The following is a 14,335-nucleotide window of genomic DNA, read 5'->3' as shown; positions in this document are numbered from 1 at the left end:
TCTTTTAAAGACAGATTAGATTTGACCATTTACTCTTTTCTTCAATTTTGAGAGCGACATATGTATACCATATGATTCAAAATCCTCAAATATCCTTAAATATAGTTGGATTCAAAATTCCATGTAAAAGTAAAAAGGAATTTTTAGAACCAAAAAAGAAAAATGATGTCAAGCCGTTTTACGCTGACATTCTATGTGACGAAAGATATTAGAACTCAGATTAAACGTAAATGCGAAGGGAAAATATACCAAAAAATTCTGAATTCTGAACCCATTGTGGTTATATGGGTAGTATTAAATGAGAAAATATTAATTCAAAAAATTATACAACTAGCATTATTCATTTGCTTTGTTAAAAACATTTCCTTCCCCAAGTACATCAATCTAACATTGGATGAAAATGAAGAGATATTTATGATCATTGATGAATTAACTCAAATCCAACAATAATACAGAGGATTGGAACAGGGCAATTTCACATTTGAACATAAAACAAACAACATTGGGTGTCAAATGCTATTCACCAACCCTTCGCTTCTTCAACTTGGCCAATTTTCTTCTTCGCTCTCTTTCCTCCTCCGCTTCTATCAACTTAAGTTGTTCCTCATCTTCTTTTCTGGCTATCAAGGCACTGCATGCGTGATATTACACGAAACAATCAATTCCCATAAAATTTTACTAGATATAACTATTGAAGTACAGCATTTGTATGGCAATCAGGAAATCATCAGGGGAAAATAGGGAATCATGTATCCGTGATGATACATGAATTAGTAATTATGGAGAGAGAATGTGAATTATAACAAGAGAAGAGAAACAAACCTTTTCCTTTCCTCTTGCATGATTTCATCAAATCCTGCCTCCATATCATCATCGTCATCGTCATCAACAAATCTGTTGGGGTTGTAACTGGAACAATAAAACAACACAAATATTAGCTACAAAAAATTAATAACTGGAAAATTACCCAATTAAAATCAAGTAATTAATTACAGCATTATAAAATTTAAAAAGAAAAATAAAATAGAGCTTACTTGAACATTGATCTGATCATTGATCTAACATCCACCTCATCCTCCATATCATCGGAGTGTCTCTTCACACCCTTATTCTTGGGGCGGTGATCCCGTGGATCAGAATGCTTTGGATTTGGTTTAAGCGGTTTATTTATCTGTCAAGAAAGTTATCATAAATATCTTAGCATATATCCATGGAACAAGTTCATAGTAGAAATATCCAAATAGTCATTAATGTGTAGTACTGCAAGTAGCATCACTGCATCACCTGAGTTTTTGTTGATGCCACTGGTTGTTTTGGCAACATCTTCGGTCTATTCTGTTCACGCGGGTCTCTTCTTGGATCCACATTTTGCCTAACAGATGAATGGACCTTAGAAGGGAGTGATTTCTGCGTGCCATTGACAGGTCTTTGCATGCTGTTGACAGGTCTTTGCATACTGTTGACAGGTCTATGTGTGCCATTAACAGGTCTATGCATGTCGTTCACAGGTTTTTTCATAACAGGTGCTGAAAATTTATTCCCCATGGTACTAGCAGGCACCTTAGGAGGCAACCCTTTTGGTCCCACTGGCCGACCTGGTCCATTTCCACTATTACTACCAAGCTGTTTTCTAGAATCTGCTGGTGCCTTTCTGATTGGCTTACTGGAAGAACTTAACTTATGGTTCAAGTCTGGTTTGGGAGGCAATCGATTCCCTCCAGGAACTGCTCTCCTTTCCTCACCACTGCTACGAACATGCTTGCCACCACCATTGGCAACAAGTTGCTTATTCCTCCCAGCAAGTTGAGCTGGTCTTCCCTCTTCAACATCAGCAAAAACCCTGTATAAGTTTCCTCAATTACAGTAATATGTTCTAAAACCAACAAATAAACACAACATGAACAATTATGCAAGCAGCAACATACCATTATTGCGTATAGATGTATTCTGAGATGGTGACACTTTTGTAGGAGGTGGAAGTTCAGCATCATCAGACATAAGGAATGAGTAGTCTCTAATAACTTTGAGTTTCTGGGCTTTAACTTGCTTCTGTAAGAAGAAAACAGTTCATCTCATTCATTACAGGATATGGAGGATTAGAAGTTTCAAGATGTTCACAATAATTATAATACCTCGCTTGCTTTGGGCATCTGACTATGAGTCGAAGACTTTACACTTCCATTAGATGCTTTATTTGTGTTCTTATTCTGCACACAGGACAATTATGAGAAAGTAGCATCACTATCACAGAAATACTATAGAGAGGGAAAATAAAAAAGGAACATCCAACTGCTGCATTGTAGAAGAAGCAACAAAAGATCATATAGGCATCCAGGTAACTGAAAAGCAATACAAAGGCTCTGAATGCATACCACATGAGCGGCTTTAGAAATCCTGGCTGCCAAATCCGGGTTTCCTATCAATGACTTGCTCTCTTCAATTACTCTCTGTGAAATAACAGGTTGAGAAGGGCCAAAGAAGGATCCATAACTGCAGCAACAGATAATCAATGAAGAAAATATTTTGTGATTATTCTAAATGTCATTTATCCAGGCTATGCTACCACAAACTATACTGATAAACAGAACAAAGCAGGCATAACTCCTTTTTTTGGGCTAAACAAGAAAGAAAGATAAATAAGAGATCTCTAGACAAATAATCATAAGTTGAAAGATAGAAATTTAGAAATGATTAAAATAACACCCATGAAAGCTTGAACAAACAGCACAATGAATGACCTACACATATGTAAGGAAAAATAAAGAAAATGGGATGATGAGAATTATATCCTTGAAAAACAGATTTCATATACATCCTGCCATCAAAAGCAATTTCTTCAACTAAATGCCACGACATTGCAAGAGCAGACATAAGGTGACCAATATAACTTATTTAAGAACAAAAAATTTTGAACACTTCAACAATATCCTTTGATCAACAAATTGAATAAGTTTTCAAACGATTGAGAAAATAGTTAAATTAACAGAGAACTAAGATATTATCAATGTAAATGGCTCAACTCACTTATCATAAGGAAGTTTCTTCCTGGAATTAGAATCGGAGAGGGAGGTACTACTCTCCTTCTTCATCTTCTTTCTAATTGATTCTTTCAGCTTCTGCCTCAACTCAAGGTACTCTATTTCTTCCTTTGTTGGCTTAGGTCTTTCCTCTTCATATTCCGCCTCCTCTCCTTCCTCTTCGTACTCTTCACCTCCCTCATCCTCATAATCATCATAACCTTCGTAATCATCATACTCCTGAAGTGGAAAAACAATAATCAATTGGGGAAGAGAAACATCGAGGAAAAGAACACACTAACAGCAAATTCACCCCCTAAACTTGATAATTCTTACTTACATCTCTGTCATAACCCCGCATTGATCTGTACGAAGAAGACAGTCACCGATTACAAAAACGCTCTTGGAGAATGAATGAAACTTCGATTGAACCTTCTATGCTGGTACCAACACAAAAAGACAATGCAAACTCAGCGTTAGATTCGAATCCGACTCTTCTCGCCCCCACTGTAACTGACAGTGTGAACAGCGAGAAACAAAAAGGACCCAATAACCCTGCAACACGAAATTGAATCTTTTAAACAAAAATACTAAAATTAGGGTTACAGATTGAACAATTCGCTCGAATGGGGGAAAAATAACCCGAGCTCGATTTTGATTGATCCCCGAATTGCCACACACTTAGAGACCCATCAAACCAAATTGAATTTATTTGCTTTACCCAAGGAACAAAACGAAATCTAATTCATCGGAGGCGGCCAATGGAGTGGGAATTTCGGGGGGTTGCAGAAAATAGTTAGGTCAAAAAACCATAAAGGAAGGAAGCAGAAGGATGATAAATTGCAATGGTGAAATAAACAAGTAGAGAATGAATGGAATTGGAAAAATTGGAGAATTGATAAAGAGAAAGAGCATACCTTTGTTGGTGTGTGCAGAGCTGGGTGGAAGAACGATTAGGGCAGAAGAGAAAAAGAGGAGAGAAATTGTTGGGAGAAGGGGTTTTTATTATGTCGTTCTGGAAAGTTCCGTGTACACCTCTCTCTCTCTATTTCCTTTCTCTTTCTCTCTCCTCCGACCCTACCTGGGCCCATTAGTTAAAAGGTATTTGGGCTCTGACTTGGTTTGGCCCATTAGTTCTTTTCTTTGGGCTCGTTTAGAAGCAATCGAAGAACTTGACAGAAAGAGAAATCCCAACTATCTACTTGATCCATCGCCTTCGGGAGCATCCAACAAAAAACCTTAGACCTATTTTTAAAAAATTTATTTTAAACTACCAGGAAGATAGTATGGGCAACAAAAAAAATTGAAAAAAACACTTACTCATTCGCTTACTCTTACATAAGTGTCCGTATTTGAAACCTGTCTACCTGATAAAAAAAAAAGAACCCCGTCTTATTTTATACATGTAGCAATTTATTGAATAGCAACAAATCCTTAATGACCTCATATATATGTAGGAGATTAATCTTTAGTCTACGAAATTGTGAGATACCGTAGAAAAATTAAAAAATCAATAATAAATAAGTTCTAAAAAAAATTTAAAACTTAATAAAAAATCATTAGATATTAAATATATATTTTCAAAAAGAATTTTAGAGATTAAATTTTGATACAAATTTTTATAAACATAATTAAATAAGTGAGATTTTTTCAACTTTAAAATTCGATAATTTTATGCTAAATAATTTTTTTGTAATTTATTATGATTTTTGAATATCCAAATTTGAAAAAATGAGAGAAATAGTCTAGTGGTCAAAATATTTTCGCAAAAATTCGGATTAATGTACAAGTCTTTTGGCTATTGAATATTGATATGCTTGCTTTTAATTTTAATTGTACTTGTTTCTGTCAAGTAATGATATTGAAACCTTGAAACAATTAGTGTTTCAGTAACATACAACAGTTATTTAGATTCTAGTCACATTCATGTTTTCCTTATCTTACTTTCTCTATGCTTGGATTTAAGTTAGTATCGCCAATGGATAATGGATATCATATAAACATACAAATGTTATTACTTTATTAAAATATAGGTGAGTTTTTCGGTATTATTTTGATGCACTCTTGATGTAAACTCTATTGTATTGTATATCACAAGTTTTCTTTTTTTGGTGTCTATATCACAATTTAATTATGTGTTATTCTTCGTAAACTTGTGATATCATGAATTCTTGAGTTAAATTCTATGAGTGCGTTGGTTTGTTTTATCCGAGAAAATGTAACTTTTGAATAAAAATAACGTTTTTAATTTTGCATAGCTTTTTTTTTATATAACTTTTTTCAAGACGAAGTAAGACTAAAAATCAAAATCTCTTTTTGTGAGAAGCCAATTTGATGTGTTTAATTATTGTTTAAACAGAGTCCCCTGTAATTGCATGTAACCCCACAATGGTGATATTAGGATTTCGATCTCTGAACACTTCATCTTTTTGCATAAAATAAAAATAAACTCTTGGTCTGTTGTTGTTACTAACTTACTATCATTGTTGTTTTTTATGTTGCTGCTACTTGTTTTTGTTCCTATGAATATTTTATCATAATTAAAAATATTGAGATAATAATTTACAAAAGGAATCATTAATTAAGAGCAACTGCCAATTAAGGAGAAGAATTTTTTTTTTTTTTTTTGGGTGAGAAAAGGAGGGGTTAAAACCCCAAACAAGAATTGAAATGGCAGCTTTAGAGTTAAAGGAGAAGAATTGAAGACAGTAAAATGAGAAGCAGTGAATTCCATTCATGTGAAAAAGTTAGAAATGTAGCAACACTTCAACTTTACATATGACTAAAACCAAACCAACTAAACCAAAATTATTATTAGAAATGCAATATATAATATGTTTATTCAACCACATATATATTTCCTAATAATAATAATCCCAGCCACCCCCACTTAACACAGCATTCTCCATTTTCAAAACACTGGTCCAGCTGCCAGAATCTCTTCAGTGAGTTTGTTGTCCTTGCCAATCTTGTGATTGGTGAATGTCTCAAAATTCTTCTTGAACAACCCAGCAAGCTTCAACAGTGTTTCATTGTAGGCCTTTTTGTCTGACCACTGGAGAAAACATAAATCAAAACAAAATGTTAAATTTAAAGACATTGGCAAATGATAGAAAAAGAAAAGTGTTTAATACAGTTGAAGGAAAACTACTAACAGTGTTAATAGGATCAAGAATTTCTGAAGGGACCCCTTCAACTTCAGTTGGGATCTCAAACCCAAAAATCTCAGTCTTCTTGTACTCAGCATTTAAGAGGCTTCCAGAGTGAATAGCATCAATGATTTTTCTTGTGTAGGGTAGCTTGATACGGCTACCATAACCATACCTGCATTAAACAAGTAAATAATCATATTAAACATGTAATCAACTAAAGCCTTAAAAAGGACAATCATTCCGACGTCGCTTACCTCCCACCAGACCAACCGGTGTTAACAAGCCAGCCGGTAGCGCCATGCTTCTCCATCTTCTCAGCAAGCATTGCAGCATACTTTGTTGGGTGTAGCATTATGAAAGCAGCACCAAAACAAGCTGAGAAAGTTGCTGTTGGCTCCTTAATACCATCCTCAGTGCCAGCCACCTAAAGTTATCAATTAAAAAAACAATCATCATCATCATCATCTCATCATCATCATAAGATAAGGTGTAAGAATGAAGATATAATTATGTCTAGGATCTGATACATACCAAAGCAGTGTAACCACTGATGAAATGGTACATGGTCTGTGCAAGGTTTAGCTTACTGACAGGTGGTAGCACACCAAAGGCGTCACAAGCCAAAAGTATAACATTCTTTGGATGAGGACCAACACATGGCAATTTGGCATTTGGAATGTACTCAATAGGGTAAGATGCTCTTGTATTTTCTGCACCATAAAATCAATCAATGTTCAAATTCATCTATAAAATAGTTTGCAGTCAGAATGTTTGTCCTTATTCAATTCCTTTGTAGACATCAATATTTTTCTTGGACAAACGTTTGGGTCTCTATTCAATACTATCCTTATCCTTACCAGATGACAGGAGGTTTATGTCAGCAACATTGAGGTTATTTTATATGAGTTGACCTGGCACTTTTTTAGATTAGTTTTTAATTTAAGTTATCAAGAACTTGTTTTAAAATCATATTAAGAATTAAGTAAAATGCATGTTGTTGTTATGACTGAGTCACAACAGAAGTCATCATCTTGTGATATACTTAGCCACTTAATTGGAACTATCCAAAATCAATGCATAATCAGAAACGTGGTCAAACTCTAAAACACTGGATTAGTATAAGCCAAATTCATCTTAAAAATAAAATTTATGTACCTGTAACTGATTTATCTGAGTAATCAACCTCTCGGGAATGCTCATCAAACACCACGTTTTCCAAGACTGCCAATCGCACCAAATAAAAGATTAAATCAAAATGCATTTCTCAATTCTCACTAGTCCAAAGTATACTTTGAGAATCCACAATTCAATCTCTTTGATATCTATGCTTAAATTTTCTAAAGTGTCTCTTCAACTAATCCTATGGCCATTAATAAGTGATCAAATAAGATTACCTGTGCCAAATCTGATTGCATTCCAAATATCAGGCTCCTTCTCCTGGCAGAGATCAATGCATTTGGCATAGCAGCCACCTTCAATGTTGGATACACCTTTGTCACTCCAACAATGTTCATCATCTCCAATCAAGAACCTATTGTGATCGGTAGAAAGGGTGGTCTTTCCAGTACCTAAAATAAATAACAAAATAACAATAAAAGAAAGACAACAAAAAAGGACTCATTAGTACCTTGAAAACAGTAACAAAAGCATAACTCATATATCCATGGCTAAACATGGTTGAAAACATGAACAAACAAGCAATGAAGCAAGCACACTGGATTATGGCCACACAATCATTCATAGGGAGAAGGAAAAAGGAAGGAACATATCGTATGAGGGAGGGGCGATCTGTTTTTGGCGACGGCTTTTGATCCACCGGCTAGATACTATACCTGAGAGTCCAAAGAAGAGAGCAACGTCGCCGTCTCTTCCCATGTTGCATCCGGAGTGAAGGGAGAGGATTTGACGCTTAGGCATGAGATAATGCATGACACTGAACAGGCCCTTCTTCATCTCCCCGGCATACTGCGTGCCGAGGATGACCATTTCCCTCCTAGCAAGATTAAGGTCTATGCTAGTGGAGGATGTCATGTAGTGAGTGTAACGGTTACAGGGGAACTGTCCAGCATTGTATATAGTGAAGTCCGGAGTACCGAAATTCTCCAGCTCTTCCGGAGTGGGTCGGATACACCTGTCACCGACCCAGTTATCCAAATTGTACACTAAACTAAACTAACAAGCCAATGCCAATGGTAGGGAACCACTTCCTCCACTCATCAGGGACTATAATATATAATGTATAATGTAAATTAAGGCTTTCAACGATTGGGTACTTATCTGGCGGCCTTATACCTTTTTCTTCTGAAGGAACAAAGGATAAACAACATGTTAAATTTCATGCTAGAGTTTTTCACTTACATGTTGTGCATGAATAAGGAATGATAAGCTCTTGCTGATACTATCCTCACTTTGATTTTGTTCTCAGGGTCCCAATTCAGGAATTGGTCATTGACAAAGACCTGCACAACAATCACCAGTGTTAATCACTTGATACACACACTAGTAGCAGGGAATCGCAATTAACATGTATCAGATAAGATATGATAAGGTTGAGCAATGATTCCAGAACAGAATAGAAATGGGTGTATATATAAATTGGATTTAATTTTCTCACAAGGGCAGTGTAATAAACAAGTTTTACAATACACCAACAAAAATAACTATTTTTCAGATATGAATAATCTTAAAAAACGGATGTTATTAAACACATACATATTATCTTCAATTTCTTTTTTCCATAATTGAAAAGAGCTTGACTTTCCAAATGAATGAAACATATGTTAACAACACTAGGTTGGCATTATCTTCAATTTCTTAACAGTATGAATATGACAATATGACATATCCCATACTAAAATGCAAGGCACCGATAACAAGAGCCAATAATAATAATAAATTTTAAAAAAAGGAACAACTGAAAGGAAATTATCGGAGGCTGAGATTATTGTCCTGTCACATAAGGGATCAGATAAACTTTTGCGTGATATTGCACCACCATTCCATACCCAATACCCATATCACTATCTTAAAAATATGAGATAAGCCACCATCTTTTATTTTTATTAAAATGAAAAGTGACGTAAGCTTATATACATATATATTAAAAAAAACATTGGAATGACGGAGGGAAATGGGAGATAAATTTAACCTTGTCGAGAGAGTTCAAGTAATCGACGGCTCTTTCTCTGTTCACCATAAAAGTGTGCTCGTCCATCTCAATGTTAGGGGAGCCCCTACAAGTTACAATAATGGTCATTTTTATTATCTAAAATTAACCACTTTTATTATTTTTAATATTAAGAAAATTTGGTTAGAACATAGTACTCACTTTCCCCACCAAAGCTCATTCTCAGTAACATCATCCTTAACTACGCGCTTGTCCCTCGGAGAACGCCCTGTCTTGGCACCAGAAAGTGTTGCCAATGCCCCTGTTGAAGTGATGAACGATCCTTTCTCATACTTAATTGCTTGTTCATAGAGTTCTGCATCGCAATAAACACAACGGTTATCTAAATTCACACTAATAACGTTATACCATAGTCTATATTTTAATTATATGACTCAATTAATTAAGAAAGGATTTTTCTCAACAAGTAGGGTTAGGGTTTACTTTTCATGTTCATTGAATTAAAGTACTTTCATTTTTCAAGAAGTCAATTCCTAAATAATTAATGTGGCTATGGAAAAATAAAATAAAACCATGGTTGAGAAATTCAAATAGATGAAGTTAGAAGGCGACGTTGTTATGAACTACTAGCTTAGCTTTCGTACAGCGAAGGTACATTAAGATGATGTTATACCTACCAATAATAATTAATAGTGAATTGAAAAGAAAACAACTAGCAAGTGTGATGTAACGACATAAGAAGGAGACTTGGTATACGATAAGAAGATGGATCAAGTAAATAACAAAAGTTAGAAGGAAATTAATTAATAATTAAATAATAGTATATACCAGCTGGGGAGAGATTGTAGAGGACATGGGTGAATTTGAGAGCACTGTCGCTAACAGCGATGGTTGGAGTAGCAACATGGTGGTGGTGGTGGTGCTCGTGGTGCGCTTGTGATTCTGACTTCTTAGCTGGGTCTCCCTTCACCACCTTTGGTCCAGTTTCTCTCGTCAGTGACGCCAATGATGCACTGTCAAAACAAAGTTATTTAGCAGAGAGACTTGAATTCGCAACCTCTTAATTAAATATGGAGAGACTATGTCATTTAAGCTATAATTCATTGGCAAAACAAAGTTATTTATTACTCGTTACTTATTAGTAATTTTTTTAAGTATATAGTAAAATCACTCAATTGCGTAGTTATATATAAATACGTATATAAAAATAATATATAATATTATTCCAAGATCCTGTGGTTGCAGTCACATCAGAACTATAATTAAATTAAATACTAGCTAGATATTGTAGGTCAGCTTTAGATTTTTTTTTGTTAGATAAAATCCATTTCTCCAAAAATAAGAATTTATTTTTACAAAAGCTTAAAATCTTAAATTGAGGGGAATTTCCTTTTATAGTGCTATTTCCCAAGCATCTTGGCTGCTATAGGTTCTATTTATGTAACAAAAATTTGATTGATTTTGTCTGAGAAGGCCCACTATGATTGGGCCCCACATTAACAAAATGAATCAAAATATATTATAATCAGAGCCTTTGGCATCATCAGATCCATCACACTTTCTCATTCAAATACGTTACATCACACGTGTATCGTAAATATAGCCCCACCGCGCTTTTTTCTCTCTCTAACACTAAACATTACGAGACCGAAAAACAAGAAAACTGGTACTAAATTAAATTTTATTATTATATTTAATTTAAGATAAATATAAAATAAAAAATTTTAAAAAATTAAAAATATTATAAAATTACAATTTTGTATGCTAAAAATATTTAATTATTTTATATTTTAAATCATTAAACATATAATACTAGATCTCATTCTCTTTTTGAAAATAAACACTTTCTAACTTCCCGTATTTTCCGCACGAAACAAATGTCTTGACTATAAAAAACAGAACTTATATATACTCATTAATCAACCCAATAATTATGTGACAATTTCCCTCCCATGACTCAATCTTCATGCTAAAATAGAAAATACGAGTATGTACGACCTATCTATAATACATCCCTGGATATGTAATAACGAATAATAGAAAACTGTACAAATTTAACTTAAACTCATATTCCAACTAAAGGGGAAATTTATATCATCAATGCGAAAATATATGCATTTTGTAGTCTATCTATTTTTTGTTTTCTTTTGAAAAAGAGCCTTTTAATTATATTCATTTATAAGAATAATTATTCATACGGAAAAAAAAAATACAAACTGATTATTTTTGTGACATGGCAACTATCAACATATAATTAGTGTAAATTCTTTTTATTCTGTTTAAATATAATATTATTATTATTAACATATTAATAAATATTAATGTATTTGTCAATTTACATTTTTAAAAATTAAATATATACAATTATAAATATAAATTTAATTAAAATGATAAATCTATTACGTTCATATATTAAGAGAATATAGATTAAACTTTTAGAAATAACAAAATATTTTTTTAATTATAAATAATAATAAAAAGTAAAACTATACATCAAATTTCCCGTATTTTCATTATACATTGGCTACGTATAAATGTCATTATTATTATTAACTCATGGTGCTCCTGTACATATAAAATCTGTTAAATATATATTAAAATATAAATATATAATTATTAAATTTTAGTATTTACTTAATATTTTGTATCAATTTTGATATATTGATAATATAAAATATTTTATGTAATTCTATAATTATAGATATTTTCTTTAAAAATCATTCACGCAATTGTATTAATATAAAAAATAATTATTTTTACTAACAAGTCGTCGTATGATTTGACTTTACTGTAAAACAATTTTACACTGAAAATATATTAAAATTAACTGGTAGAAATTCATGTGCAGTCGCTTTCACGTGAAGTTGATCTGAAAGCGTTAGATGATTTGACTAATTTGACTAAATTTTTATTTAGAGACTCTCAACTATCAACTTCACGTGAAGTCAACTGCACCTGAGTTTCACCAAATTAAATTCATTAAATATTACCTGATTGACTGGAGTTGCTGTTTCTGGCGCTCTTGTTCAGAGAGGGTGGCAAAGGGAGTTTGGGAGCCCGTAACGGGAGTGGTAGGTGCTGATTTCTTCTTCTGAAGAGAGTGAAGCTCATCAATCGTCTTAGCCTTCACCGTCGGACCGCTGTCGTCGTGACAAATCCCGTTCACATGCTTCTTATGGGTATGGATCGCCGGAAGTCCGTTTCTCGCCGTCCCGTTACCGTTAGCCACGTTTCCATTTCCGCTTGATGCCATCTTCTACACACTTGTATAATAAACCCCTGTTAATCACAAAATTACAAAATCAACCATCAAATCATAAATCCCAAGGCATCACATTTAATTTCTCCATTTGAAAATCCATCGTCGTCAAAACTCTACATTAACTCTATCAATCAATTTATGAATTTATTACTAATTAATATTTTGTCAACGTTTGCGTGAGAACTAGAATCATAATAATAACATGGGATTAGGAGGGAATATAATGAAGAGAACGAACCAGAGATTGGAAATGAGAGAAGAAAGATCTAATAATGATAAACGAAGGAAATGGACGAAGGAGAAATAAACATGGAAAGTGGAAAGATTTTGTGCTGTTTTTTCGAGTGAGGTATGAACAAGGGACACAAAAAGGTGATGGGAAATCTTGTAACGATGAGGTGATCCTTTTATAGGGTTCAGTGACACACCAAAAACTTAACCATGGTTATAATTCTTAACTCTAGTTGAGGGTGACTATGGTTAAATCCTATCCCGCAAGCGCAAGGTTCTGAAAAGAGAAAAATTCCAAATTTCGTATAATCCCGGAATGAGAGTTGGCTACAAAGTCATCAAATGAGTAGAAGATAATCCTGTGCTCCTCTTCTCCTCCATATGCTACACACGCATTCCCGTATTCTCAAAGAAAAGTTTATTATATATTTATGGATAAATTTTATGTGTTTATTAACTAATATTAATTGAATATCTAATAACAAAATTTAAAATAAATTAATTTAACTAAGGCAGTAAATCATCAAACTTAAAATCATTTGGAAAAAATAATTTAGATTTTTGGGGTGACTTAAATATCTTAGATTTTTTTTTGCTATAGTTAAGCTAACCCATTCATTTTTGTGCTATCGAATAAAATATTGATTGACTAATTAATTGATAAAAAAACCTATATACACATAAAAAGAACGAAAATATTTTATAACAATAAAAATCAATCAAAATTTTTCCTCTCACACTTCTCATTTTTTCAACCTGACAAATAATAATAATTATTGAATAAGATATATGTATTAATTGCATTAATATTAATAATAATTAAATTATTTTACCAACTATTATAAATTAAAAAAAGATTTCATCTATTATTAATAATTTCATTAAATCTGGTGATTTCTTCGATTATCATGTGTGTGCAAATTTTTAGTCTATTATGCACAAAAATTTTTTTTATTTATTTATTTTAATTTGTTTTCTTTTCTTATTTCATCCAGTGAAAATAGTTAAAATATTTATAATTTAATATTTTAAATATAAATAACATTTATAATTTTATACATATAATATTTATAATTTTAGACATGTAGCGTATATAATTTCAAATATATAATACCCAATTAAATGATCAAATAATATAATATCATGTATAAATTAAACCAAAACAAAATGTTTTCATAATTGAATTTATAAGAATTATAGGTGAAATTAAAAAAGCATAAAAAATAAAAAATAAAAACTTAAATTCAAAATCCAAAAAAAATAATAAACAACTGAATATCATTGATTTTAGCCACATGAAAATTTAAATTAAATAGAAACAAATAAAAATATAATGAAACTGAAAGAACAAATTCTAAAACAAAAATATTATTATTTTTTTCTCTTCTCTTTTGTTTTTCATGAATTCATAATCATCGTCATCATTATTCATATTTCTTTCTTCTAAACTAATATGATTTATTTGAGGTGCTCTATCGTCCAATCTCAATTGTCTTATCTGTTTTACATTGTATCTGATTCATTTAACTTTTATATTTTTATTATA

At 32.5% G+C, this 14,335-nt stretch overlaps 2 protein-coding genes across 3 annotated transcripts; both read right to left on the bottom strand.

The window, feature by feature from the left end:
- Positions 1-299: 299 nt before the first annotated feature.
- Positions 300-4,050, bottom strand: LOC107642313 (uncharacterized). Of its 2 annotated transcripts, none has more exons than XM_016345623.3 (10): positions 3,935-4,050; positions 3,358-3,457; positions 3,025-3,257; positions 2,373-2,490; positions 2,133-2,207; positions 1,926-2,049; positions 1,285-1,820; positions 1,035-1,171; positions 823-909; positions 300-631 (listed from the first exon to the last, which is right to left on the bottom strand). In XM_016345623.3, exons 2-10 carry the CDS (start codon positions 3,376-3,378, stop codon positions 517-519), a joined length of 1,446 nt encoding a protein of 481 aa, XP_016201109.1. In that variant the 5' UTR covers positions 3,379-3,457; positions 3,935-4,050; the 3' UTR covers positions 300-516. The 2 variants fall into 2 exon arrangements, with proteins under 2 accessions (XP_016201109.1, XP_020978401.1); XM_021122742.2 differs by having other exon boundaries at positions 3,358-3,572; positions 3,935-4,034.
- A 1,674-nt stretch (positions 4,051-5,724) lies between these two features.
- PCK1 (phosphoenolpyruvate carboxykinase 1) lies at positions 5,725-12,938 on the bottom strand. The gene is made up of 13 exons (XM_016345618.3): positions 12,797-12,938; positions 12,287-12,575; positions 10,125-10,309; positions 9,498-9,651; positions 9,318-9,402; positions 8,528-8,628; positions 8,002-8,300; positions 7,564-7,737; positions 7,325-7,390; positions 6,701-6,879; positions 6,424-6,593; positions 6,173-6,341; positions 5,725-6,072 (listed from the first exon to the last, which is right to left on the bottom strand). Exons 2-13 carry the CDS (start codon positions 12,547-12,549, stop codon positions 5,929-5,931), a joined length of 1,989 nt encoding a protein of 662 aa, XP_016201104.1. The 5' UTR covers positions 12,550-12,575; positions 12,797-12,938; the 3' UTR covers positions 5,725-5,928.
- Between the last annotated feature and the right edge of the window lie 1,397 nt (positions 12,939-14,335).

The sequence above is a fragment of the Arachis ipaensis genome, chromosome B5 (assembly GCF_059453495.1).
Source record: "Arachis ipaensis isolate K30076 ecotype BB chromosome B5, ASM5945349v1, whole genome shotgun sequence".
NCBI classification, from domain to species: domain Eukaryota; kingdom Viridiplantae; phylum Streptophyta; class Magnoliopsida; order Fabales; family Fabaceae; genus Arachis; species Arachis ipaensis.
The sequence above is the reverse complement of the archived record's forward strand: the minus strand, read 5'-3'. Positions and strand labels throughout refer to the sequence as shown.